The following is a 27,852-nucleotide window of genomic DNA, read 5'->3' on the forward strand; positions in this document are numbered from 1 at the left end:
CAGAATGCAAAATCAGAATCAGAAGAAGTTTATTGCCATTGCCAGTGAACAGGATTCACAGACTAGGAATTTGCTTCGGTACAATGGTGCAACATTAAGAAGAGATAAAATGCTAAGATAAAATATAACATATGTGTCAAAATAAGGTAAAATATAATATAAAAAAAAGAAATATGAAAGGCTGTGTGCAACAGAAAAACAGAGAAACAGAAAAAACAGTGCAGTGGGAGGAGTGCAATTAAAAACCAAAGTACATTGTCTAAAGTGACCCGTGATAAAATGATAAAGTGACAGAGTTAAGCTTAAGGTGACTGAGTTATGAGGTGTTCATGAGTCTAACGGCAGAGGGGAAGAAACTGTTCTTATGGCGGGAGGTTCTGGTCCGGATGGACCGTAGCCTCCTGCCCGAGGGGAGTGGTTTGAACAGACCGTGTGCAGGGTGAGAAGGGTCAGCTGTGATCCGACCTGCTCGGCCCAGAGTCCTGGAGACGTGCAGGTCGTGGAGAGATGGAAGGCTACAGCCGATTACCTTCTCAGCAGAGGCCACAATGCGCTGCAGTCTGTGTCTGTCCCTGGCTGTGGCCCCGGCGTACCACACCGTGATGGAGGAGCAGAGGATGGACTTGATGATGGCCGTGTAGAACTGCACCATCAGCTGGACAGGCAGCTTGGCCTTCTTCAGCTGCCGCAGGAAGTACATCCTCTGCTGGGCCTTCTTGATGAGGGAGCTGATGGTTGACTCCCACTTGAGGTCCTGGGTGATGGTGGTGCCGAGGAAGCGGTGACAGACCACAGTGGTGATGGGGCTGTTGGTGAGGGCGAGGGAGGGCGGGGGGGCTGTGGCTTTCCTGAAGTCCGCGATCATCTCCACTGTTTTCTGGGCGTTGAGCTCCAAGTTGTTGCTGCTGCACCAGGTCACCAGCTGGTCCACCTCCCTCCCGTAGGCAGACTCATCCCCATCTGAAATGAGTCCGATGAGGGTGGTGTCTTCTGCAAACTTGATGAGCTTTACAGAGTCGTAGCTGGAGGTGCAGCAGTTAGTGTAGAGGGAGAAGAGCAGAGGGGAAAGGACACAGCCCTGTGGAGATCCTGTGCTGAGAGCCCGAGTGTTCGAGACATTTTTTCCCAGCCTCACACGCTGACTCCGGTCCGTCAGGAAGTCTGTGATCCACCTGCAGGTGGAGTTGGGCACGTGGAGCAGAGAAAGCTTGTCCTGGAGCAAAGCTGGAAGGATGGTGTTGAATGCAGAGCTCAAGTCCACAAACAGGATCCTAGCGTAGGTTCCTGGGGAGTCCAGGTGCTGCAGGATGGAGTGCAGGGCCCGGTTTATGGCGTCATCTACAGACCTGTTGGCTCTGTAGGCAAACTACAGGGGGTCCAGGAGGGGGTCGGTGATGGACTTCATGTGGGATAAAACCAGGTGTTCGAAGGTCTTCATGACTACAGACGTGAGAGCCACAGGACGGTAGTCATTAAGTCCAGTGACGCGTGGTTTCTTGGGGACTGGAACTATGATTGAGGACTTGAAACAGACTGGGACATGGCATGACTCCAGGGAGGTGTTGAAGATCTCCGTGAAGACTAGGGCCAGTTCATCAGCGCAGTGTCTCAGGGTGGCAGGAGAGACACAGTCTGGGCCCGAGGCCTTACGTGGATTCAGCCTTTTGAAATGTCTCCTCACGTCCTCCTCTTGCACCGAGAGGGCAACAGGGGGAGTGGGGAGGGCAGCAGTGAGAGGGGGGAGGTCCAGAGTGTTTGAATATCCAGTTGTGTGGGGGGTGGGGAGGTGTGAGTCCTTGTCTTCAAAGCGTGAATAGAAGACGTTCAGGTCGTTGGCCAGCTTCAGGTCGTCAATAGAACGAGGTGCTTTGGGCTTGTAGTTGGTGATCTCTTTCAACCCCCTCCACACACAGGCCGAGTCGTTGGCAGAGAATCTTTGCTGCAGATGTGAACTGTACATGGATTTAGCCTTTGCCACCTCCTTGCTAAATCTGTACTTTGCACCTCTATAGCTGTCTGTCTCCTTCTCTGAAAGCCACCTCTTTCTGCTGACGGAGCTGCTGGAGTTTAGGTGTGAACCAGGACTTGTCATTGTTATATCTCACCCTGGTGCACGGTGGGATGATGCTGTCTTCACAGAAATTAATATATGATGTCACAGTGTCCGTGTAGTCATCTAGACTGTCTGTTGAAGCCTCAAACATATCCCAATCCGTGGTGGCCAAGCACGCGCGTAGCTCCTCTACAGCTTCATTGCTCCACATTTTAGACGTCCTCACAACAGGTTTAGAGAGTTTAAGTCTCTGTCTGTACGTGGGGATCAAGTGGACCATCATGTGATCTGAGAGTCCCAAAGCTGCACGGGCCACTGCGCGGTAGGCGCCACTCACTGTCGTGTAACAATGATCTAACGTGCTCCCTTCTCTGGTCGGGCATTTAACAAACTGTTTGTATTTTGCTAAGTCTGGAAAGCCTCTCTCCACACTCATAATCTGATCCGCGAGTGCGCGCTCGGCCTCGTGCACGTCTGCGCTCGGTGGAATATACACAGAGCAAAGTATGAAAGAGTTAAACTCACGTGGAGAGTAGAACGGTCTGCAGTTTATGAGGAGATATTCCAGAGAGGGACAGCAGTGTTGGGAGATCACAGTCACATCGGAGCACCAAGAGTTGTTGATATAGAAGCAGAGTCCTCCACCTCTAGTTTTTCCACCACAGTGCTCGGTCTCTGTCTGCGCGGAGGAGTTGGAATCCCACTAGTTGGAGCGCGCAGTCCGGTGTCTGTGCATTTAACCATGTCTCCGTGAAGCACAGTACACAAGATGAGGAGAAATCTCTATTCATCTTCATCAGCAGTGCCAGCTCATCCATCTTGTTGTGGAGTGAGTGGACGTTGGAGAGAAATATCCCAGGTAGGGGCGTGCGCGTGCCCCTTCGCCTGAGGCACACGAGAGCTCCAGCTCGTTTTCCTCTCCGCCGTCGTCTCACTTTTTTGGCCAAAAAGTGAACCAGTTCAGCTGCAGGCACTAAAAAAAACTGGCGTAATGTCCGTGGGTGTTGATTTGATGTTTAGAAGCTCCTCGCGGGTGTAGGGACACGATGACACACGATTCACGCACAAAAACAAACAAAACGGAGCACCAGAATACCAGGGCGCCTTCACGTGGCGCCATCTTGGAAGGGTAATAAGATGGAGAAGTAGAGAAGCTTGAATCTTCGACTGGACTGGGTTGTTTGACGCAAGGACATTTCCCTTCAAATCGTAGAAGCTTCCTCAGCTAAAATTCTTGCTCTGGCAGTCTGACTTCTGTCAAGACAGAAGAGAACCGAAGAAGATGGAGAACCACGTCCTAATTTTTCTGGGTCAGGCTCAAAACTTCTCAATCACCCCTCGTGTTTGGGCTGCATCCTTCCTACAAATAGCACTACAATCCACAAGTAGTAATCCAGTAATTCTCCAGAACAGAACACCTGCTTTCTTAAATTTAGCCAGTTTAAACCAGGTCAGAATTCAGTTTGAGCCATTTAACATCTTTAAAGCACTTTAAACAGGAGGGAAACCCCACTGTGTGGTGTTGACGAAGGTATAAAAAATAAATAAATAACATAAAATCCACCATCACGGTCTCCAAATTTCTGCCAGGTTTCTCTCTCTCTCTCTCTCTCTCACACACACACACACACACACACACACACACACACACACACACACACACACACACACACACACACACACACACACACACACACACACACAAAACTCCCAAGACTTTTGCGTAAACCTGAAAAGGCAACAAGCTCATTGGAGGTGATAATTGTTCAGCATTACTATGGGGGGGGGGTGAAATGGGGATGTATCTTAGTTTTTCAGTTTTGAAGCACACAGTTGACCCACGAAAACCACCTGGGTCCGTGTGAACTAACAAACGACACGGCTGCTTCGTCTGTTCAATTTCTGCTTTAATTCTACAACAACATAATGCTCTTTAAAGAAAATCCAAAGAGAACCAAAATATTCAGACTGAACAAGGAGCACTTGTTGTTCCAGGAGGTGGCGACGTAGAGCGACTCACTGCTCCGACACACAGCAAAAGGTTCAAAGTGCTTTTAAACAGACAGGAAAAGGGAAGAGTAAAAAAAAAAAAAAAAAAAAAAAAAAAAGCATGAGCGATCCCTTTGTAGAGACCCGTAATAAACCTGCTTGGCACCAGTCTTCCCCGAGGGTCACACACGTACACACACACACACAAATGATGCATTCACATATGCACAGTCACATCAATGATTACTGGGCCGCTGCAGAGACGCCTCAAACAGAACACAAAGTGGAGAAAATAACATATGCAGAGAAAGAAAAAAAAAAGGGGGGGGGGGACGACCCACAAATCAGTGAGGGACCAACGTTACCCATAATTCCACTGCACTCATCCCCACTAACCTCGGGTCTAACACTGGAAAGCAGTCAGGAACTCTGTGGCAGTGTCAACTTCAATGTGCAAAAATAGCTTTTTTTTTTTTGTAAGACGTTTCACATTCATGGATTGTTGGAGGCGAGATGCTCGGCGGCAGCCCACCTGTGAAGGTGGTGAAAATACGAAGCAAGGATGCATGCTGTGGGTCCAACGGACATGACCTTTACCCCCCAGCGTGACCCTGGCTGGTTAAAGAGACATTATGCTCATTAACGAGGTGACGGTGTCGCTGTCACTGATCTTGGTTATTCCAACATGAAGACAGCAGATTTTAATGGAAATATCACCTGTCGAAATATGGAATTTTCATTTTGAGCGAGATGAGAACTTGAGAGTTAAAGCAACGTATTAAGAAGCAGCACTGAACCGCCACAAAAAAAAAAAAAAAAAATCAGATCCACAGACAAAATCTTACAAAGATCAATTTCTACAAAAAAAAAAAAAAAAAAAAAAAAAAAAAAAAAATCTAATCTACACTTAAGAACATGGTTTGAGATAAATCTTAAAATTCTTAAATGAAAGTATCTTGTTTAATCTCAGATATGAGTCAACACAAGATGTTTCAAAGTTTGTTTTTGTCTCACTGCAATTTTTTTTAATTTGCTGTTATTTGTAAAAGATGTAACAATTTGTTATCTTGGTAAAATAACCTGAAAGTTTTATTTTTCTTTAGCCAATTTCAAGACCTTTTTCTTACTTGTTTCAAGTTAAAAACACATTTTCACATCTTCAACTAAAATCTGCCAATGGAACAAGTGAAAATGTTCTTAAAGCTGTAACGGTCTTTCAAACGCTACAAAGTGGACAAAATCCAAACATTATAACGTCGTCTTATTTTTGTAATGTTGCAAAATTACAGCTCATTCTAATGAAGAAAAGGCATTTAGCTGGACGTGGATTCCACGGTGAATCTTGTCTCTTCCATCATGCAGAGAAATAGGAGAAGTGTGTGTGTGTGTGAGGTTTTGAGATTTTGCCGGCATCAACACAACTTGCACAATCGCAGATGTTTCAATTCAAACGAGCGATGTACTGTCAACAAAACTAATCTTTGTTCTTTGGTATCACGTTCAACTTCTTACGTGACAATTTTCTTTCTTCATTGTTACAAATCACCCCCACAAACCCATTAATAACAGACACCACCATCTGCGTTTTTGTTTCCATTTGTAAGATGTCCAGATGTGTCAACAAAAAGCTTTTGTAAAACTTAGTACTGGTCGGTTGCTCCGCCTTTGACCAGTGTCCTCCGACTGTCTACGTTCATCAGCTGCCTCCGTCACTTTTTCTCTTCTTCAACTTTGCGTTGTTTTCTTGCACTTGCAGTCACTTTAGCAGGTCAATCATGTTTAGCTCACCTCTTCTCCATATCTGTGTTGTTTGTGAGACGGGCTTAAATTTACATCCCAGAAATGCTAAGTAATAAAATCACAGTGGTGCCAGAGAAACTCTTTATTATTAATTAAATCTTGAAAACCCAGAGGCCACACAGCTTTAAGATTTATTGAAATTATCTGACAAAGCGCAAAGTGAGTTTACTTTATTACTAATATTGTTTATTAATATTAGAAATTGTTACAGCTTAACAAAAACCCTGAGTCACAAAAACTTGTTTTGAGTATGTCTGAGATTAAACAAAACATTTCTAAGACTTTAGTTTTATTAATTCTGCTTTTAAAAATGAATGGATCAGATTGACTAATCCTTGAAAAATTAAACCAGGAGGTTGGTGTGAATTAATGCCTTTGTTTTCCGGTGAATAAAGTTTGTGATCTGGGACGACTTTGATCATCAGGTCCGTTTTGCTGAATGTTTTCGAGGGAGAACCGACAGGTGAAAAAAAAAAAAAAAACCCGAAAAAACAAAATGCTTCGATCCCGACTTTGTGACCTTTATGAGCGGCCGCACTGCACACGTTTACTTATCTGCTGATCAAAGAGGAAAATGAAAACGATGTTCACATTTGTTTCCAGCCTGCAGGGAGCACAGGACGCACGCACAGCCTCAGAACGATTCAACAGCAGCACGCGCTGTGAACTACAGAGTCAAACGCTCCTCTGACGGCGTGTAACGCAGCTGAGGGAAGCCACAGAGACTGATTGATGGACCAGGAGAGGAAATAAAGGTCGCGTGCACCGCACCCAGTTAACATCTTTCCAGTAAAATTGACCGCCTCTTTCCATGGCGAGCAGCGAGAAGCGCGGTGTGAATGTTTGTGCGGGAGCAGAGGTAGTGTTTGGAGATATTTGGAGTCATGTTCGGGGGTCAAGAGGGGTCGTTCAGGTCATCATACGACGTCACGTGACACCTTTAGCCAAAGATCACCCCGCTCATTGTCCAGCACCACTTAATGGTCAGAGCGGGATTGGAAGTGACAGAGAGCCGCCCCGTAACTCTCTGTTCTGGCTGAAAATATCTATAAATAATTTCCGGCAGCACTTCTATGATTTGAAGAATTGATGGATTACAAAGAAAGAACAAAGCAACAATCTCCCTTTGACCTTTACGGGGCTCTTTAGGAGACGTCAAAGCCGACCCGGCAGATTCCTCGAGTCAGAAACACTGATTATCTTGTGGTGTCTGAATTGTCTGGAATTTTAAACAGCAATCTGCGAGGAAAAAAAAAACCCTCAATAAATAAAATTAAAAAGAAAAAAAAAATCTGTTTAAAAAGGGAAAAGCCACTGCAGCATCAAAACAGGACATCCTGCTCCTCTACTTAAAAAAAAAAAAAAAAAAAAACAACAAAGCACCTGTCATCTCCAACAGGTCACAAAATAGACTTTTCTGAAATTATCAGAAACCCCCCCCCCCCCCCCCCCCCCCCCCAAAAAAAACCAACCAAAAAAAAAAACATTTTTTGGTGACTAATTTAGTGAGCCACTATTCAAGGATTCTATACATGTTAAATGCTATATATGTATCTGAATATATTATTTTATTCCTTTATGTTACAAAAACAGGTGAGTGTGTGCAGGAGATCATTGAACGGATGCTGGACAGAGCGAACGCCTCAGAGTGCCGGAACCCTTCCCAAATATTTAAAACAGGAAATAAATCCACTCGCCACAGTGTCGGCGTCCTTTACAACATCATAAAAATGTCTTAAACTTCATTCACGCAGACGCACTGAGAAGCGAGACACTCAGGTCCCAATGCCTGCTGGGTAAAACAACGGGGCTGAACAGGTGAGGCGACATTATCCAGAGAATCAGAGTCACTGCAGAAAACATTCCATGCTAATAAAAGTCACACAGAATAAAGTTGTAATAAGAATGTTGCTCTTGTAATATGTAGGTACGTATACATACATAAATACACAAAAAATTGTGTGCAAACCATGTGAAATTGTTCCTGCCTCCAATGCCTCGTACACCTGTTGCTAAACTATTTGTGTACACCAGCGGCTGTGCAAACCCATCGCACCCTCTCATGGCAGGTGTCAGCCAAATTCCAGGTGACACACCCAAACATCTAACACCGCTTGCATGGCACTTAGAAAACGACAGCAGACTGCAGACTGACCACGACTGTGGCTTTGGTGCGTGCGCTGAGAACTGACAGGAGGTGTGGCTATGACAGAAGCGGCTGTGGTGATCTGTCATTCTGGACATTCCAGCTAGACAACAGCTACTGTGTTTGGACAGACATGGACTACCAACTGTCCACTGTGAGGCGCATGTGTCTGACAGCTGTACTTACATGGACGTGAATAAAAACATATCGCCGTGGCAGCAAGCTGCAGCGAGTGAGCTCACGCATGGAGTAGACACCGACAGCCTGCCAGGTTGAAACGGACCATCAGATCAGAACACAGAGCGGATGATCTGACCGTCATGTCACCCACGTGAGCGCTGATCCACATGATGCGGTGTCTGTGCTGCGGTACACCAACCATAAGACACGTGTGTCAGGCAGAACACACGTGTGGCCGACTGGACGCACCGGACCAGTAGATATTGACATGATCAGAGCACACTGCTATTCATTCATGTCATTTTATGACTGTATGTCTGTGACCATGGGTCATCTACAGAGGAACAGATGGATCATATTTGTATTGCTCGCTTAAATAAACTGTGTTTTTAATATGGTGTGTGGTTTTAATTTTTTTGGTAATACTTCCATGTCCTTCCTGATATGAGGCAGCTTCCCACAGCTTTCAAAGAACAGCTCCGTAGAGCTCAATGGTAAAGTCTCTGACTAGCAATCAGAGCTTTTGGAAATTGCAGGTTCGAATCCCGTGGGTGGCATGTATTTTTTTCCCCCCCACAGCAGCTGCACAATGTGGTTACACATCGCACAGCTGCTCACACTGTGTTCCTGTGTGCATAAAACCGTTGCAGCGGCATCCTACACGCCTGCCCGTCGACTCAATGTTTTCATGGTTCGCTCATATGAGCTGTTGCGCTGTGATTCGCCCTAAGTTGTACTTATTCGTATTGTGTGTGAAGGGGTCCTAAAGTTTGTACGATATCATGAATTTCATTCCAGTCACAAATCTGCTAATGTGTTAAATGTCATTTTAATGTTGGAGGGAATTCATCCAGAGGGTTTTGTTGCATTGTAGCACAACAGTTTGTGTATCATCTGAAAAACTCTGGCTCCTCCCACATCCCTAGCTTCTTTTTATAACATACGTACAAATACTCTATTATATTTTAAATAACATTTTCTCCTGTAATTACATCTTTATCCAGTGTGACTTCTTTCCCCAAAACTTGAAGATATTTTTCCAACAGCAGCCCCGAAACTCCTCATTCAACTTTTTTTTTGGTCATTAATAATTAAAAGAAAAAACAAAAAACAAACAAAAAAAGCAATCAGGTTGGGTCACAACAGTACTCCCCCCCAAAAAAGTTCTGTATTTGTAGATGAAGATTTTTTTTCCCAAACTGTGTTTGTGATTGAACAAGGAAGCTCTGATGCTGACATAGTTCATAGATACTTTGGACTGAATTCAGACTTTAACATATGTTCGTTTGTTAATAAAATAATAAAAACTTCCTGATTTGTACGAGTTGTGTGTGCAATATGTTTGGCCAGTCACTGCCAAAAGCTACAAAGACTGTTAAATCTCAGCCCACAGGACAAAGATTTTAATGAAGCACTCAGAGGTTTCTGAAATCAATTTGCCCATCAGATATTTCGTTTTTCCACACGACTCCTGATCATCTTGATACAGAATTTGCAGAAGCCAAGAGATGAAAACCAAAAACCCTTTGAGAGTCCTCAGTCACACCGAGGCGACTCCGCTCTGCTCAACACTACATACCCATTCTCGCCCCATTTACTGCCACAGCTCCCCGTGTGGCAAATGTGTGCGTCTCCCCTCTCATACACTCACCCACCATAAAGAGCGCTTGAAATCACGCCGCATTAGCCCCTTTATATACACCTCAAGTTTACATGTCTGCAGCACACAAAATTTGGGGGGACATTTCGCGCTCTCCTTCAGCAGCCTGCCACCGTCTGCACCCCCTGCAGGCTAGGTGGAGCTGGCTGTGATGGGTTTTTCCAGTTGCAGGTCTCGTGGAGTCCCGTTGAGCTGCAGCGTGCTGTAGCAGGTCCGGCAGACACGACACGGCTCAAATAACTGCTGACTTGGCACCGGAATCTTCTGGTCACAGCAACTGGTGCAGAAGACGTTACCGCAGTTCCTGGAGGTGGGAAGATGAAGGGGTCAGTTCTGGACTCCGGAACACCCTGAAGCATCATAGAGTCTCCACATTCAGCAGGATGACATCATTACTGCCGGCCAGCATGTGCCACCTGTTCGTTATTCCTCATTTTAAAATCTACAAGATGACATCATGCTGCTTCCTTTTTTTGTAACATTTTGGGGGTCTGGATCAGTAATTTGGTATAGGTTTGGTACAGGTTTCCTTGAAGGTTAGACTATCAGAGCTGGTTTGTTTCCACGCACGGCTGCTGGGTGACGTCATTACATGACACAGCCAACACACGGTAAATACTGAGCCAGAGAAGCCGTGTTTCTGACACTGGATGTGAAGGCGGCGATCATAAGGTTTCACACCTGCATGCTCACACTCAGACTTCAGGCCATGCGCGCGCGCGCACACACACACACACACACACACACACACACACACACACACACACACACACACACACACACACACACACACACACACACACACACACACACACACACACACACACACACACACACACACACACACACACACACACACACACACACACACACACACACACACACACACACTTCCAGCTGCCTGAGCTCCATCTTGAAGCAGGCGCGAGCATCTGGTTTGGACGTGCAGCGCCATGCTGTGCTGGGTCGAGGTGTGATGCTGGAGTCAGACTGGGCAGCATGCTGCTGTTGGCGGGTGTTGTTGTGGAGGGGGACGGGCAGGGTGCCGATGACAGGAGGAGGGTGGGGCGAGTCCAACATGGTACAATTTGTTCTTTTTAAATTGAGGTCTTAACGACGCTGACCGATTTTAAATTTGGCTGAAATCACCCCCTCACAGCTCGCCCACCAACAGCACCGTGCTCATGGTCACAGCCCATAACAAAACAAACAAACAAACAAAACCTTATCATGAATAGATAAATAAAAGCAGCACTTGAGTTAATGCAGAAACATCTGAGAAGAACCAACATGTCGATGCAGTGGGTGAGGAGGGGGCGGAATGAGGATTAGGAGGGTGCAGTGATGCCAGGATCAGTTTGGTGGAGGGGGGGGGGTGTGTGTGTGTGTGTCAGACAAAGGAGCCGGATCTCACCAGATCTCCTGGACAGGCTCCTTGCCACTGTAGAGGAGAGGGGTCAACAATGGATAACAGAAAAGAAGAGGGAAACAAAAAACACTAAAGAGTTTCATCTTATGAAATTAATGATTCTGTGTTAAACTAGAGCAGCACTCAGAGTGAAAAACTCCAACATCCTGCTGGCACTCTGAAGTCAGAAACCTTTGACAACCCTGAAACTTCCAGGGCATGAAGCCACACCCGCACAGAGAAGTCCACGTGTGCAGGAAGACCAGAGAGTTCCACGTGTGCAGGGAGACCGGGGAGCAGGTGGACTTTGAAGCCTGGACAGCAATCGTTATACCTAGATTGTCCAATTACTTATGGCCTCCAAAAGTGGAGGGACTGTACACTGAAAGCAAAGCAAATTGTAGGTTTTTGTGCTTCAGAACATACCTGCCACTTCTGGAAGTGCTCTGTATGCTTCTTACACACTTGGAAATCACATTCTCTTAAATGGGGAATCATGGTGGCTCAGCGGTTACGTGCGCTTGCTTCCACATAAGAAGGTACCTGGTTCGAGGCCACCCCTTCCCATTCTCCATTTAATGTGGAGTTGTGTCAGGAAGGTCATTGGTGCTAAACTTGCACCAACTCAACATGCAAGATCCACACTGGGTCTGCTGCGGCATCTCGCACAGTATCAAAACACAAGCACATACAGTGTAGGACTCGACAATAAAACACGTGTCACATTACTGCAACCTGAGGCTGTCCGGTGGATGGAAATGTGACATTTGTCTTCATTCATAAACAGAATCTACTGAAATACAACACTGCTGACGTCACTCAGATCTTCACAGGACAAACAGGAGTCATGGAAGACAGTGTAACTTGAGGTTTGACTGCCATCTGTGCTTACCTGCAGTGATGCTTCCTGGTAGCGAGCCAGAACCTGCTCTCACAGCCGTAGCACTGAGCGGCCAAATGGTCCGGGTACCATCGAGTCATCTGCGGCATAAAAATAAAACTCAGCCTTCCGCAATGAACTCCCCTCCAAAGTTACTGTGCCTGCCTAGCATCGTTAGTTTGTGTCGTTAGCAGGGTTACTCAACTTTACGAAATTTGGTAATGACAGCAGTTTACATCTGCATTTGCACAATAATATCTGCATTTTGCAAGCCAACGCAAAAATAAAGCCGTAATAAATCCACAGTGAGTGAATTCAAAGGAAAGTAAAAAGTCCACAGTTCACCTGCTAACCTCTGATCCAGGTCACTCATCTTCGAGCCTCATCAACGAGTTATGTTTTCATCAGTTTGTCCTGCTTTGATCTAATTATATTCAAAGAAAACAGAACAAAGAGGTTGGACCCTGACCATTACCACTGGCCAATGAGCTGTTGACTAATGTGATCCTGTAATCAGGACAGGTGACATCCAGATCAAAGGTCAAATGCAGGACCCGTCTAAAAGGAAATTAGAATCATAGATCATGTATGAAGATTTGACCCTTGCTGAGAAACAAAAGGATCAAGATCAAAGGCAGGATCACGATCAAAGCTTAATATCAAGGATCAAAGGCTGGCTTTGCCCCATTAATCTGGATCAAAGGAGCCAGGGTAAAACAATAAAATAAAAAATTCTAAAGTAGGATCACGAAAAAGTAAACGACCAAAGATGAGCTGTTTGTTGATTTGAATCTGATCCCAAATGTAATCAGCTTTTCCACAAGAACATCAACTTCTCCACCAAATTTTACTGAAATCAGTTCACTTTTAAAATAAACTTCATATCATCTAATTAACTCACAGTGAATGAAAACACTGACTCATATTTCTCGAGCATGAATTACTGTTTTTCACCCAAATTACAACAACAAAAAAGTCTTCTGTGCATGAGACCAAACATAACGCCATGTTTTACTGCTTTGCACGTTTCAATCCGCTTTCTCTGAATAAATGCAGGATGTCTGTCTTCCTACCTCAGCATCCTGCTTGTCCACCTGCTCCCAGCTGGAATCAGAGATGAGCTCCGTGCTGCATCGCGACAAACAGTTGGGGTCTAGGTTGCACTCTGAGTCCGTTATGGAGGTCTGTGCAGACACAAAACCAATCTCAAGACAAGGAGCTGAACATGCACAAGGGCTGGAATTTTATTTGCATTTTTGCATTTGAATGCACCTTTTAGGACATGAAATGTGCACCGTTGCTAGAAGCAGTTATATTTTGAAATGTCTATAGCGGTTTGTCCCAAAGTGTGGGCTGCTTCAACCACTTAGTCCAATTAAGGGTTTCTGGTGACTTGAAATAAATTCAGAAGTCACAAAAATGATGATTCAAAGTTTGGATATGGCTGAGAGGATTTCCAGATTTGAAACTTTTGGTGTTTGGGAATAGCTGGTCTATTCGGGGTTTTCACGTATCCCATAATCCCTTGCATGCCAGAGAGTCGCTGCAGTCAAAACAACAGAGAATCCACACAATGACAATTGTAAATGACTATTATACTACAAAAATGTAATTTTTTATGCTTTTCATCACACTGATAAGAGACAGCTGCATGATACCCTGAAAACTTGCTAAAACAATTATAACAAATAATCCATGTCTGCTACGTTTAATCTGCGTAGCGCAAACCGAATTTCAGACATATTATATATATTAGTCTGGAACAAAGAGGACAAACAGTGTTGTAAAGAACAATAATCAAGACGTTAAAGTGCAAACTTCACTTTCCGCCAGAACGACATGAACAGGAAGCGAGCGCAGCTCACAGCAGCTCCCATTGAAAATAACGGAGAGACAGCCTGTGATTCTCACATGTTTACATAAAATAAACACAATAACAACATCTATAAACCCAGAGAATATATTCACAACAGTTTTAGGCACAATATAAAAGAGTTTTATGTTGTGATGTTTACGGTGTTGTCAGTGTGCAGCGGTTAAAGTTTAGCGTGATCAGAGCATATCAATGCAGTTCTCTCAATGTTACTGAGATCTCGCAGCGCAGCGACCTCTCCGAGGTTTTGCGGGATTTGAAACCTGAAAAGCCTCAATAGTAACATATTCTCTGCACAACTTGTCAACATTTTTTGGCTGCACCCAGGGTTCGAGCTAGGACCACTTTAGTGCCAGGTAAATTATGTGATCGCAGCTCATAGCTTCCGCAGCCCCCCAAAGCTACAGGGTTTTATACCACTAAAACATTCTTGGCAAGCCTTATTTTAACTAATTCTGGGTGGTTTTAGAAGCACTGAACGCAAGAATAATAAACAAAAAAAATATATGTTGTAAATTTGTAAGAAAGTTCTTTTTTGCATGTTTCTGTCAAAGTCTAATAAATGACTCTCTCTCTCTCTCTCGTAACAAGTCCTCACAGCTGTGTTTACACTTAGATCTGAGCCGACTAAACACATCTGTTTCTGTGTGCACTCTCATATGCCACTGTGTTCGAGTGAATTAAATAAATAAAGACACACACACACAGGGTTAATTAATTTTTTCCTTCAGCTCAGAGCGGAGCAGAGACGCTGTTTCCAGCTGCTCCCGCTAACAGCTCTGTGGCTACAGAACGCGCTGACTCTCTGATCTCTGCTGTTTGCAATTTGATATGAAGAAAATGAGAAATATATTTCTTTATTGGTTTAAAATTTGAATTGGTACATTTTCTGCAACATTTCAGTTGATTTTTCAGAAATTCTGTGCTGGGCAGCACAGCCAATTTGAACCCGAGAGCCGTGCGGAAATTTGCAGTAACGGCCCGGCACCGCTCATCGTGGCTGGAACCCTGGTTGCAGCCATGAACATAAACTATAGATGCAAAAAACCAGCCAGCAGAAAACTACTCTTACTCTGCTTTTCTGACAATGGCACCATATTTGCTGGAGTATAAGTCACAGTTTTCTGGGGGAAGCTATTCCACAGAGCGCCATTCCTTCCCATTTAATCTTGCATGGCAAATCAGGGCAAATTTTGAAGCATCAATAATAACTACTTGATCCATCTTTGTCAGTGTTGAATAAGTGTGGTATACGTCGTAGTTACGGCCATCATCCGCATCAGAATTAAAATCAGGATCCAATTTTTGAAGTTTTCAAAAACTGGATCCCGATTCTCAAAGTCACTGACTGTACGTGGTAACTTCCAGGTATTTGCAGTCTTGACAGCTTTAGTAGGGCTGTTCATGTTATGTAGTGAAAAAAATAACAATAAAAGTAAAAGTTGTGAGAGACTTTGGTCCACATGTTTTTGTTCCACTTGGGGTTTTAAAGGTGCAGACCAAATTTGAACTCAGTCAGATAAGACTTAGAGGTCCCCCAGAGTGACACATTTTCATCTCCCTTTGCTGGCAAGACAACGTCACCCTAACAGGAGAAGACTCTGATGCCATTATTTTTTCTTTTACAGGTACATGTGATGGCTTCTAATCACAAAAGAAAATGGTGGTTGATCACCCAGAGGAGAACATTATTGGATGTTGTCTACCCCTTTTTGCTTCTTTGGGGAAAATTGTTGCTTTGTGGGGGACCCCTAAACAATGTCCGATTACATTAAAATTTGCCACAGATCTTTTATTAGTGGAGCAAGAACAACATGTGGCCCAAAAGATTTTGTAACATTTGACAGTTTGAACAGGTCTAAGCTTCAGTCATGTTAGAACTAGGGGAGGTGATGGTCTAGTGGTTAAGGTGTTGGGCTTGAGACCAGAAGATCGTCAGTTCAAATCCCCGCCTGACTGAAATCACTAAGGGCCTTTGGGCAAGGTCTTTAATCCCCTATTGCTCCCGGTGTGTAGTGAGTGCCTTGTATGGCAGCACCCTGACATCGGGGTGAATGTGAACCATAATTGTAAAGCTTTTGAACTTTGAGCGTCTGATGCAGATGGAAAAGCGCTACATAAATGCAGTCCATTTACCATTTAGATCTTCTTTAAACGGGGTATTTGTAGCGACTACAGCTTGAAATTTGTTTGAATGCACTCCATCGAGATCAAAATTTTAAGGACTACTACACAGACAAGGTTTTTAACTTGACATCGGTCTAGCAGAGGAAAATATCAACTAGACATAGGTTAATAGTTGGTCAACTGGTCCGTGTCCTTGGATAGTGGATTTCTCTACTCCTGATAATATATACTGTAACGGACTGGTAAAACAGTCAAATTTTCATTCCGTCTCATGAGTTAGATAATGTATCTGTAAAGTTATCATACAGTAAAACTCACATATAATGGATTCAGGTCCGCTGCGGAGTGGTACCTTAAAATCCTAAAGCCTGATTTATGCTTCTACAGCTCCATAATTCCGTGGCTATGCAATGACGCTGATGTGCGCATGACCCTTTTAAAGTTCTCCGTCACATCTTTAAGCAATTTACAGCAGAAACAGTGGCTTTTTCTGGATTCATTTTTCCCTTAACTAGCTCCACTTCTTTATGCAATCATCAACCTCGAAACCAATGATACGGTATGTACCATTGCCTCCATGAATTGCGGATCACGTGAACATCTTTTTCCGACTCCGTGTTGTAAAGTGGGTCATATTTGCGGACTTTTCTGCCAAACATATTTGATCCATAATCAAAATGCAATCGGCAGATATCTGAAGCTTTTGTACAACAATCATTTCCACATAAATTCAGCATTATTTCATCATAAAAGATGGAGGAAGCGATCAGAGTGCCGCGGCTACACAAGCTGCTAGCTGATGCGTTCACTGCGCATCGGTCATTTCAAAGCATCACAGAGTATTGCCTCGTTTCTGCTTAAAACTGACTTTTGTTTTAAGAGGTTTTACCTTTATCATCTGATGGTTAATAATCTCATTATTCCCTTTGATCGCTTTGGGTGTAGAGAGTACGTCTCAGACGAGCTGATGAGTTTGAAACGACGCATGCGCAGTGGAGGCAGGGCTGACCAATTTTTAGGGGTGGGCCGTTTGGTCTGCAAGACTGGCTCGAATTGCGCCCTGCCTTGTTTAGGTCCCGTGTCTGAGCACAGTTGGAAAAAATAAACAGCCGGTTTTTAAATCAAGGAAATACGGTACCCACTTTCCTCGAATTGGTGAGTGTCAGTGCTGAGCTTCATTTTGTCCTGCTCTGTCCGGTACATGCAAAGGGTTTTTAATGGAAATACACTGAGATGGTGTGGGATGTTTTGTCTGATGTGAGTGAAAATCTGGTATATAAGGTGTTTATTACATGGCAAACCATACAAAAGCATTGGGACTTTTAGTGAGTGTGAATATCCGGTTTATACGATGACGGTTTAGGCCAGTTTTACTGTAGACATAACATCTTGTCATAATCATTCAGATGCCCTGCGTGCAATGACACATAGTGTTTCTGAATAGGTTGTGCAATGTTCACGACTAGTTCACACAAGTGGCATGAAATTAATGTGTGCCAGAAATTTTGAAAATTTAAAAACTTTCATTGTGCACACGTGCCAATGAATAAACGCATCATAAACTGTGCGTGCCAGAACTTCTACTAAAATTAGACACGCACACAACTCTTCAGAGGCCCTATTTCAGAATTTAAAATGTGGACTATGATTAGTCTGAACAACGAGTTGTCTGTTAAGTTTCTTACCACCTCATCCCCTATGTCTCCATTGATCCTGTGGGAGCTGATGTGCTGCTGAATCTCCAGGCGACTCCGTAACTCCTGCAGCTGCTTCTTCAGAGTGTCCACCTCCATCTGGTGGCCTGCCTCGATCTGTCGCAGTCTCTGCTGGATAGTGTCTGTGTGAAGTGTCAGCCCGTCGTCGTCCAGGTGGCTGCGGGACGGCTGCTCCGGGCTGATGGCTGCACGCCCCGGGAGGATGTGGCACCAGCGGTACTGGGAGCAGCTGCCCCGTGGGTGGAGGATGAGGGAGTTGCAGCTTGCGAGGGAAACCTGCCGACTCAGCGGGGCTCGCTCCCCACTCGATTTAGTCCAGTGAGGGCCTCCACAGGGCTCGCCGTCAGAGCTGTCGCCATTACAAACCCCGTCTCTGCTGAGGTCGGCACCCCCACTCTGAAAGGCACTGACTGAGGGCCGCTTACCACCCCCGTTTAAAGTACTGATGAAGCCATGTTCAATGGTCTCTGGTGGCTTCTCTTTCCGGGCACATGGGATTTGGCTCCTGCTGTCGGTGCAGGGTTGAGATCCCAAACAAAGAGGCGGTGGTGCGGGAAGCTCCAACCTGCTGCAGGCCTCTTCAGTCACAGTCTCTGTGGAGCTTTCCATCAGGGTGGCCTTCTTCTCAACCTGCTCCGCTGAGACATCTCTTTGGGACTCATGGTCAGGGCTGGACTCGTCATCAGCACCAGGCTCTTCTGGTGACCTGTTGGAAAATCCACTGGTAATAGTTCTATAGGTCACAGTCCATTCTGACTCAGCTGAGCACGTCTGACCGTGTGTGTGTGCAAGGTCTTCTTGAACAGAACAGTTCTCAAGACCTTGCGTTACCAGATCCTCTGACAGCATAACCTCCTCTGCTGCCTTTACCTCGTGTTCCACTGCCGTCTGTGTGGGAGGAGGGGGGCTTGATGGAGAAGCACCGTCCTCCTCAGCTTCCGCAACATCATTTTCTGGACTGTGATGATTCAAGATCAGTTTTCTGCTCTGCAAGTTAGCACACGACTCTTCTCCTTCAATTTTTGCTTTTTGTTCCAACTCAGTGTCCCCACTCTTAATCTGTGTGACAGCAGCCCTGCAGTCTCTGTAAATATCTGCTGTTGCCTCCTCCTCCGTGGCTTCCTGAAGAATGTTCTCCATCTGGCCTTCAGCTACTCCCACTGCAACAGAAAGTTCTGCTTCATCCACTTCCTCCCTAGCAGTCCCTGAGCTGACAGAACATCCCTGTCTGAGCACCACGTCTGCATCCTGAGTCTGAGGACTGACATCAATCTCGGTGTCAGTGCCATCTAGGTACGTCCCCACACCCGAATGCCCATTACACCACATGTCCTGATCCTGGCTGCCGTCATCCTCTGGTCCCACTGCCATGTTGAGTTCCAGAGAGCGCCGGTGGTCCTGCCATTTCTCATTCAGACTCGGGTCACTGGAACGCCGGTTTGGAGCCAGTACGTTTCCCAGTTCACACGCACTGGGTATGTTATCAAAGGAGCGAGTCTTCGTACATCTTGAATGGAGGGGGGAAAAAAATATGGAGAGAAAACAACCTTCAATACATAACAGAGTTTTGATGGCTGCAGACTAAATTGTAAACATATTTATACACAGAAAAACATTTAATTCAACACTAACAAAATGTTTTAGACAGTAATGTAACATTTGATCTACTTGGTCCACCATAATGCAAATCCTAAACTCCACCACTACTCCTGAATCAGTTTAAGTTTCTTTGTGGATCAAAAAATTGTCAGTTTTTGCCTCCCAAAATTTAAAATGTAATCCTTGGCTACATCCAAATACTATCTTACTAGGCAAAAAGCAGCAGGTCACAATCTGTTAGCTATCCGAATACTCAGTAGGCATTTAGTAGCAGTCAAACATGATGATTTACTACCTTGTTTGCACATAGTATGCAATCGGACTACGTTACACTATCCCATGATGCAGAGCCTTGCAACCAAACTACAGTGCCAAGGGCCCTGTGGGTTACCGGTTCAATTAAAGGCCATGGCAAAATGGCCATTTTCGGTGTAAAAATAGACACCATTTCCAAACAGACGAATCTACGCAAATAATTTTGCGACGGGAACAATGTCAATAACCAATACTGCCGGTATTGGAGGTGATTTACAAAGCCAGACTTTTAACTCGGGCTTTGCAGATCATTAATGACACTTCAAGTCATCCGTCTACGACTCGAGGAGTTTTTTCCACAAGCTGTGACGATTCTGAATGGCACACTTTGAATTTGGGATTTGCACAATGCACTTTATATAGTGCATTTTATTTATTTATTGCACGTTAACAATGCACTTTGATATTTCCATTGTTTAATTTGTTTTTAATTTGCTTTTTTATGAACTCCTTAATTTTAGATTTGTACATATTTGTTTTCCTCAGGCGTTTGGTTGTTTTCTTGTTCGTGATATAGTTTTTAGATCTTTTAGAATTTACATGGCATTTGTTTACCATGTGTGTCTGTTAAATTGTTTGTTCACGTCTTGTGGTATAGTTTTTAATGTCAACAGCGCACTTGAGCTTCTTGCACCTTTTTTCCAATGTGGTTTCTGTAACTGCAAATGGCCAATAAACTGAACTGAACTGAATACTGTCCTCTTGTTAAATTAAAAGAAACGTTATTAGACAGTTTTTTTTTTTTTTTTAGAAATTTGGGTTTTCCGCATGAAAATGGGCACCATTTCCAACCATATCAATCAATCAATCAACTTTTTTCTTGTATAGCGCCAAATCACAACAAACAGTTGCCCCAAGGCGCTCCACATTGCAAGGCAAGGCCATACAATAATTATGAAACACAGTCTACGTCTAAAGCAACATAACCAAGGGATGGTCCAGGGTCACCCGATCCAGCCCTAACTATAAGCCTTAGCGAAAAGGAAAGTTTTAAGCCTAATCTTAAAAGTAGAGAGGGTATCTGTCTCCCTGATCTGAATTGGGAGCTGGTTCCACAGGAGAGGAGCCTGAAAGCTGAAGGCTCTGCCTCCCATTCTACTCTTACAAACCCTAGGAACTACAAGTAAGCCCGCAGTCTGAGAGCGAAGCGCTCTAATGGGGTAATATGGTACTATGAGGTCCCTAAGATAAGATGGGACCTGATTATTCAAAACCTTATAAGTAAGAAGAAGAATTTTAAATTCTATTCTAGCATTAACAGGAAGTCAATGAAGGGAGGCCAACACGGGTGAGAACGGGCCAACACGGTGTGATCATATGAATCTATGATTATAAATGTTTTACATGAAATATGTCAAGGCCCATATTATGCCCATGACAAATTAGAAAAAAGTTGCCAGTTTTTGAGAAAACTGCCTTTAAGTGCGCAAAATGGCTATTTCCAGCAGAAAAATGGCCACATTTCCAAACGAACAAATCTATGAATATGATTATTAGACAGGAACAATGTCAATGACCCATATTATAGCCTTGCCAAATTAGAAAAAGTTACACATTTTTTGAGATATCGCAATAAAAGGACAGCATAGCCGCTGCCGCCAACTACGACGGATATTGCGCCACAACGTAGGGTAAGCAGCTTATTAGCCGGTAACTGAAAAGAAGAACTTCAACAATGAGAATTCATTCAAATAAGGCAGCAGACATACCGCATCTGCCAGAGTACAAGTTATGCATACTTTTCACTAGGTTGGGAGGCACCTGCGACTTCTATATAGAAAAGTCACAAGTTTGTTATTTATAACAGTAATTATAATAACCATTTATGTAAGTTTTTCCAAGGAATCACTAACCAAAATAAAGTCTAACAATAAAAGAATAAATGTGAATTATAAAAAGTATACTACTATAATGCACAAAAAACTAAATTAAAGAGCTGATAATATAGTAAAAGGCGCAACTCTGGAAAATGGAAGCGGTGTCCAAGAGGTCACGCCATTGTATAAAAAGACAGGTAAGACTGTGGTGGCGCAGTACGTCTGAATTGTGTCCACATTACTTGCCCGCTTACTTCTAGTATGTAGTACAGTAACACTGGGCAGTAGGCTGCTAACAGACATTAGTACACACTGAGTATTCAGATGCAGGGCTTATCGAAGCAATTCCTACATCAAAGTGAAAGTCACCTGCGCAGTTAAAGAGATGTATAAACAGTCTAGTACTGTGGACCACTGTTGACAAAATAACGTCATCTCTCATTTTCCATGCTGTTGTCTGTCAGGAGAGGTGTGCAAAAGTAGGACTCCACCGGCTGTGGGTTGATCTTACATGGAGGAGGAAGGGGAGGTCGGTGCCAGCGTGCCAGGCTCACCTGCCCAGGGGTGCATCCTCGGGGTTGGCCCCGGGTAAAGGGTACGGGGCACAGGAGTCATCTGGAGGCGTGGTGGGGGAGGAGCTGGGCAGGTAGACTGCTGTCCAAACCATCAGATTGCGAACGTGACACACGGGGTGGAGAACCTGCAACAAAAGGTGAAACGTTACCATTGACAATAAAACAATAATAATAATTAAATAACCTGCAGGCTGCTGCTGAAACTAGGAGGATAGTTTTGTCTGACAAGCTGTGAAAAATAAAAGCTACACTACAGATAATTAAAAATTAGATACGACAACCACACATGAATGCAGTGCTTGAAAAAGTTACCAGCACCTACTTTTACTCATACAGCTTTTAAATCAGCCTCATTGTTTAAAGTGTTCAGAAACCAAGGAGTAGACGTACGGTCTCGGAGTGCGAGGAGTACAGCATGTTTCTCAAGGTGCGGTTTGCTGGCCTCAGCAGGGACCAGACGGAGCACGTCCTCTCCTGAACGTGGCGGTCCTCCCTCTCTTTACCGCTGTTGCACAGGAAGGTTCCGAACAGACAGGAGTAGGTGTGCTGCACCAGTTTCACCTGTGCACACACACAACAAACACACACACACTGGTGTGTGGAGGTTTGTATTCCGTTGTCATATGGGAACACAGAGATATTTATCCTTCAACAAGTTTAACAACCAGTGGGACATGAGCTGAAACAAGCAAATACACTTCAAGGGGCCATAAGGTCCCCAGATCGTTTTATACTCATGACAGCCAGCAGGGGGCACAGCTCCATCTGGTAGCACTGAGAGAAGAAAACTCTTCAAAAACCTACTAACAGCACCAGGATCAAAGTTTACAATTAGCAGAGAGAAATGAAAGAAGCTATACTTTATTCACCAATACCAAAACGAGAGCTATAATGAATTTGTTTCTCTTATCACTTAATAACTCTGGATATCTGCAGGCAAAATTGGAACAGTACATGCAGAGCACGCCTCCACCAGTGAACGAAAGAACAGAGAAAAACAGTGCACCAAATAAAGAAAGGTGTGATATCTGACCAGTGACAAATCCAACTCTCCAAATCACTTTTTTTTTTTTTTTTTGTGAATTAAGTTCTACTTGTTTAGAAGTGTAATGGGTCACTGGCCACTGTTGCACGCACCAGGAAGGCTTCATTAAACTCGAAGGAGCACGGGAACTGCCTCTGCAGCTGGTGAACGCAGTCGAGCCACTGCAGGAAGACGGGGCAGCGTTCGTTCAGGTCCTCAGAGTTTTCCCCGTGGCCACAACGATCAGCAAATTTGTGGCCGAAGTCTAGCCACTCAGTTTCCACCAAAACCTGGAAGCCCTGTTGAAATTATTATATTAAAAAAAAAAAAAAGTACACAGAGACATTTCAGGAAACTCCATAAATCAAAATTTTTCCAAAATGTACATGTAACTGCAACACAACCTTTACTTCATCCCATCTCCCCATAGAAAACCTGTCACTTCTGAATAAATTATGCAACAAGGAACTTATTAATCACTCATACTGCACACACAAGACTTTTATGGGGGCAGCAGATGATCAGGAAATATTTGTGCATCTTTACTCACTGACAAAGATTCACATTCTTCAATGAGGTGAGAAACCAGATGTGTGTTTTTTTTTTTTTGCCAAATGTTGAATGAATTAATGACTACTTTCAAGTGGTAACAATATTATTAGTAGTAATTATATAACAGCTGAGTGGATCCTTGCCATTTGATTGGTGGCTTGTAAGTCACGTGACATGAATTATTCATACAATTTGACATTGTGTTTCACTGACCGTGCAATAGTTCTTTTTTAGCGTACAATTTTGGTACTATATGAAATGTGCTATTGCACTCCCTGACCAACACTACCGGGGGCAGTGTTTAGCTAAACATAGCGGAGTTTGTTTTGCTGGGAGATGACGATTTGAAGGAGCTAACTGACACTGCTAATTCTTCTAACAAACAAACAAAAACAAAACAAAAAAACATTCACTACACTGCAAGTCATCTGGAGGCATGAAGAGCTGTTAGGATGAAAAGCTGGACAAATTTCTGAAGTGATTTTTCACCAGATTGAGGAACTACATTGTCACAATTTTGGACTCCAATTTAAAGTTTGCGTTGGACTGTTAAGCACCAGTGGAACACTAAAATGTAAGCACCTTTTCTGCTGTTTATAAATTAATAACATATCAAATGACAAGGATCTATTTTAGCCGTTATATAAAACAAATAATGAATGTTTTTTCACTCTTTCAATGGAATGAATATTTAATTTGGTGAAAGCTGGAACGTACCACTCAACTCGCCTTCACCTCGTTAAATGGAACATTATATCTTTCACCTCATGAAATATTCGTACCGTTGAACTTATGAACATTCATTATTTGTATATTGATTAACTGATCAGTGATGTGATGTTTGTGCTCCTGGGTTGTGTGTGATCCCACTACATGTGGGCCAAGTCCAACTGGAACGCGCTCCCGCCCACCTCTGCAAGTTAGGTGAGACATAGTCCAGTGAATCGTACCCGGCCGCAGCCCAGAGTAGGCATGCTATCCGAATGACTTGGACTTTCTGGAAGGGGAGGATTTAATGTGCTAGTGCACGGTTGTGTGAAAACACCTCAAAAGACGTCTTCGGCTGTACCTCTATGGTGCGGTAATACGGGTCCAGCAGCAGCTTTGACAGTGCAACAATCTGGGGTGTACGGTCCCAGCCGTCTGAGCAGTGCACCAGGACGGGCCTGTGGTCCCGGTCCACAGCATTGACCACCAGCAGCGCTGCTTTCAGCAGCAGGGACAGGTGCTGCAGCCACTTGGTGCTCTCCAGTGCAGAAAGCCAGCTGGAGACAAATGCATCCACCATTATAAATGCAATTATATCACTACAAGTGACAAAAACAGTACAAACCAGTGTAACCTGAAGGGTTTTGTCCTAAAAATATGCAGAGAATAGATTTCAAATAAATAATCCCTTGAATAAAGCCATATATCATGCACATTATTTATGGGCTGATTCCAGGCTTAACTGTAAAGCACAGTTTGAAACGGGCATGGTTCCAAAACCACGAAGATAAAGCAATATAAGCTTTACAAAGAAATCCGATAGTATAATAGTCCCACATGATGCATGGATCAGTTCCATTTATAAAAATAACACAGACAACCTGCTGCTTCGATGAAGAGAGAGTGAGTGAGAGGTAAACGATTGATATTCACAGAGTGAGACAAGAACGTGTGCATCAACAATTGAAATATGCGTCTATGGAGGTGTACAATATATTCTAATCCACTTAACATTTTTTCCGTAAATCTGATTGGTTAATCGTGTAAGATTTCAGAGTGTATAATATCACAGTAACGGTGGCAAAACATTAATCTGTTTCACATTTGGATGTATTACTCTGCGCCCTGACCGGTGTTCTGACGAGATGTCATTCCTGTCGACAGGCCAGCCCTGTGTGCAACTGTGCACTCGCAAAATACTGTTGGGACGCGGAAGTGCCGATTTATGCAACGAGACACAATTCGACAGAACACCAGCTGTGTGCACTGCTACGCAGATGTCATAATGGCACTGTTAGCTGAGAGCGAGAGAAAGTTGTGTATCGCCGCCACAGCCGCTGAAATGGGTGAATTTAATCTACCATACGAAAGTATTGATGTGGCTTCTGACACAGAATTACCGTTTCACATTGGATGGATTTGATGATTTTCACATTTGGTGGATTACTCCACGCTCTGACTGCTGTTGGCGCGATGCTGCCTCACGGTAAGCCTCGCCGACCGAATTACCTACAGAAAAATAAACCGCGCAAAAGACGGAATTGGATTATAATGGGAATAACCCCCTTGTGCCTGATGATTTGCGGACGTTCGGTGAAGGTTAATTTGTGACCATATAACTAGCACGAACGTCCGCAAATCAGACACAACAGGGTTTTTCCCCAATTATACAGTGCATCCGCAAAGTATTCACAGTGCTTCACTTTTCTTATTCCAAAATGGATTAAACTAATTATTTTTCCTCGGTATTCTACTCACAATACCCCATAATAACAAGGTGGAAAAAAGTTGGAGATTTTTGCAAATTTATTAAAAAAAAACAAAAACAAAACCTTGCCTTTGCTATGAAGCTCAAAATTGAGTTTTTTTTTTTTTTACTGATCCCGAAACCTGAATAATTATCATTAAATTAGGCAAAGGGGTGGATCCAAGAAGTAAAAAATATCTAAAATTTGACATTTTAACATTACAAGATATGGTGTTTGGGGCCTTGGCACAGGTATTTGTTCTATGGAGACCCATTCTAGTTTCTTTTGATTTGATTCAATGTTTTTCTGAATTCACTCAAACACAGTGGCATATGAGAATGCACACAGAAAGAGATTCGGCTCAGATCTACTAAGTCAGGCACAGATGTATTTGCCAACGTCTAAACACAGCTGTGAGGACTTGTTACTACAGCGTGTGAGAGAGCGCGAGAGAGAGAGAGAGAGCGAGAGACTTACTTGGCTGGATCAGGCATCTGAGTACAGAGGAAACGCAGAGATTGAAAACTCTTACGGATGGAGTGGATGTTGGCCATGCCCATGAATACAACCTCACAGTTTGGATAGTATTCTGGAGTAAAAACAACAATAATTTATATTTTAAAACTGGAAAACAAACTTGTGGGTGTTTCAGTTTCAACAAAGACATCACTGAATAATTTCTCCTGATGACCACTGATAGCGCTCAAAGGACCCACCTGGACATTCACAGCCTCCCCCCTTGGCCCTGTTTGCCACAGCGGCAGCATAGGAGCGGGCATCAAGGATCAGTAACTTGTGGGGCTGGATGGCGAGTGTCTCTACCTCTGAACTGTTGGTCATGGAGGACTCTGACACAAAGAAAACCCACCGAGATCAATGCACGTGTATGAAGCTTCAGATTAAAAATTAAAAATAAATACTGTTATTCAGCCAATAAAATGTGAGTTTTATAAGTCCAAGCAGGACCATTATAAGCTGACAGATGCAGAAAGGTAGTGATCTTAGTCTGTCTGGGCCTAGAGTCTCAAACAAGTACAGGGAGGTCTGCTGCAAATTCAGGTGGCAGTTGAAAATCCTGCCTGCACGTGGAGGTCGGCATGTGTTCAGCGGGAGTGGGTGTGGCACAGAGCTCCATAACGACCACTTACCGAAATCAGAATCAGGCAGGTCTGTGCCATTGGTGTAGGTGCCATTGGGAACATGTTTGCGTGAGCTGCTATCCACAGCACAGGCCTTGGCAATAGACTGGACCAGGTGCTCGTCGTCGGCGTTCCTCCAGCCCCACCAGCTGACCTCCGGCTGGCCGCAGCGGGCGATCACCGCTCCTGTGCTCAGGTGCCTATTTGAGGAAGTCAGTCAGAACACATTCACACAAAGATGAGATTCGCTTCATCAGTAAGACCCCATGTTTGCTATCTGTTTAATAAACGTCACAAGTTTGCTTTGATCATTTTACAGCCACTAAAGCAAACTTAGTTCCATGTTGATTTCAGGCTCTGTGACAACCAATACAGCCATTCATATTTCCTCATTTTAAATTGGTATACTTTTACAATAAAGATTTATTGCTTTCCTGAATTAACAGCCTGCTTGTTACTGTAAATATAAAGACCACAATTCCGTGCAGCAGTGACGCAGAATATGTCAGTAAATTAGTGGCCTGGGCAGCACTGACACTTTAAT

At 43.9% G+C, this 27,852-nt stretch overlaps 1 protein-coding gene across 4 annotated transcripts in view; it reads right to left on the minus strand.

Moving 5' to 3' along the window:
• Window positions 1-9,364: 9,364 nt before the first annotated feature.
• mtmr3 (myotubularin related protein 3) overlaps window positions 9,365-27,852 on the minus strand; it is a 63,983-nt gene continuing 45,495 nt past the window's right edge. The window contains exons 10-21 of one of the 4 annotated variants that reach the window (XM_034171265.1): window positions 27,318-27,508; window positions 26,886-27,017; window positions 26,647-26,758; window positions 24,783-24,978; window positions 23,275-23,460; window positions 22,528-22,698; window positions 22,117-22,262; window positions 17,802-19,338; window positions 13,190-13,300; window positions 12,129-12,217; window positions 11,243-11,269; window positions 9,365-10,132 (exon numbers count right to left, since the gene is read on the minus strand). In XM_034171265.1, the coding sequence (XP_034027156.1) occupies window positions 9,961-10,132; window positions 11,243-11,269; window positions 12,129-12,217; window positions 13,190-13,300; window positions 17,802-19,338; window positions 22,117-22,262; window positions 22,528-22,698; window positions 23,275-23,460; window positions 24,783-24,978; window positions 26,647-26,758; window positions 26,886-27,017; window positions 27,318-27,508 (3,070 nt within the window). In that variant the 3' untranslated portion in view covers window positions 9,365-9,960. Of the gene's footprint in view, window positions 10,133-11,242; window positions 11,270-12,128; window positions 12,218-12,461; window positions 12,541-13,189; window positions 13,301-17,801; window positions 19,339-22,116; window positions 22,263-22,527; window positions 22,699-23,274; window positions 23,461-24,782; window positions 24,979-26,646; window positions 26,759-26,885; window positions 27,018-27,317; window positions 27,509-27,852 lie in introns of those variants that run through there. The other 3 variants (XR_004560921.1, XR_004560922.1, XM_034171266.1) reach the window with 3 other exon arrangements.

Source organism: Thalassophryne amazonica, chromosome 5 (genome assembly GCF_902500255.1).
Source record: "Thalassophryne amazonica chromosome 5, fThaAma1.1, whole genome shotgun sequence".
In the NCBI taxonomy this organism is placed as follows: domain Eukaryota; kingdom Metazoa; phylum Chordata; class Actinopteri; order Batrachoidiformes; family Batrachoididae; genus Thalassophryne; species Thalassophryne amazonica.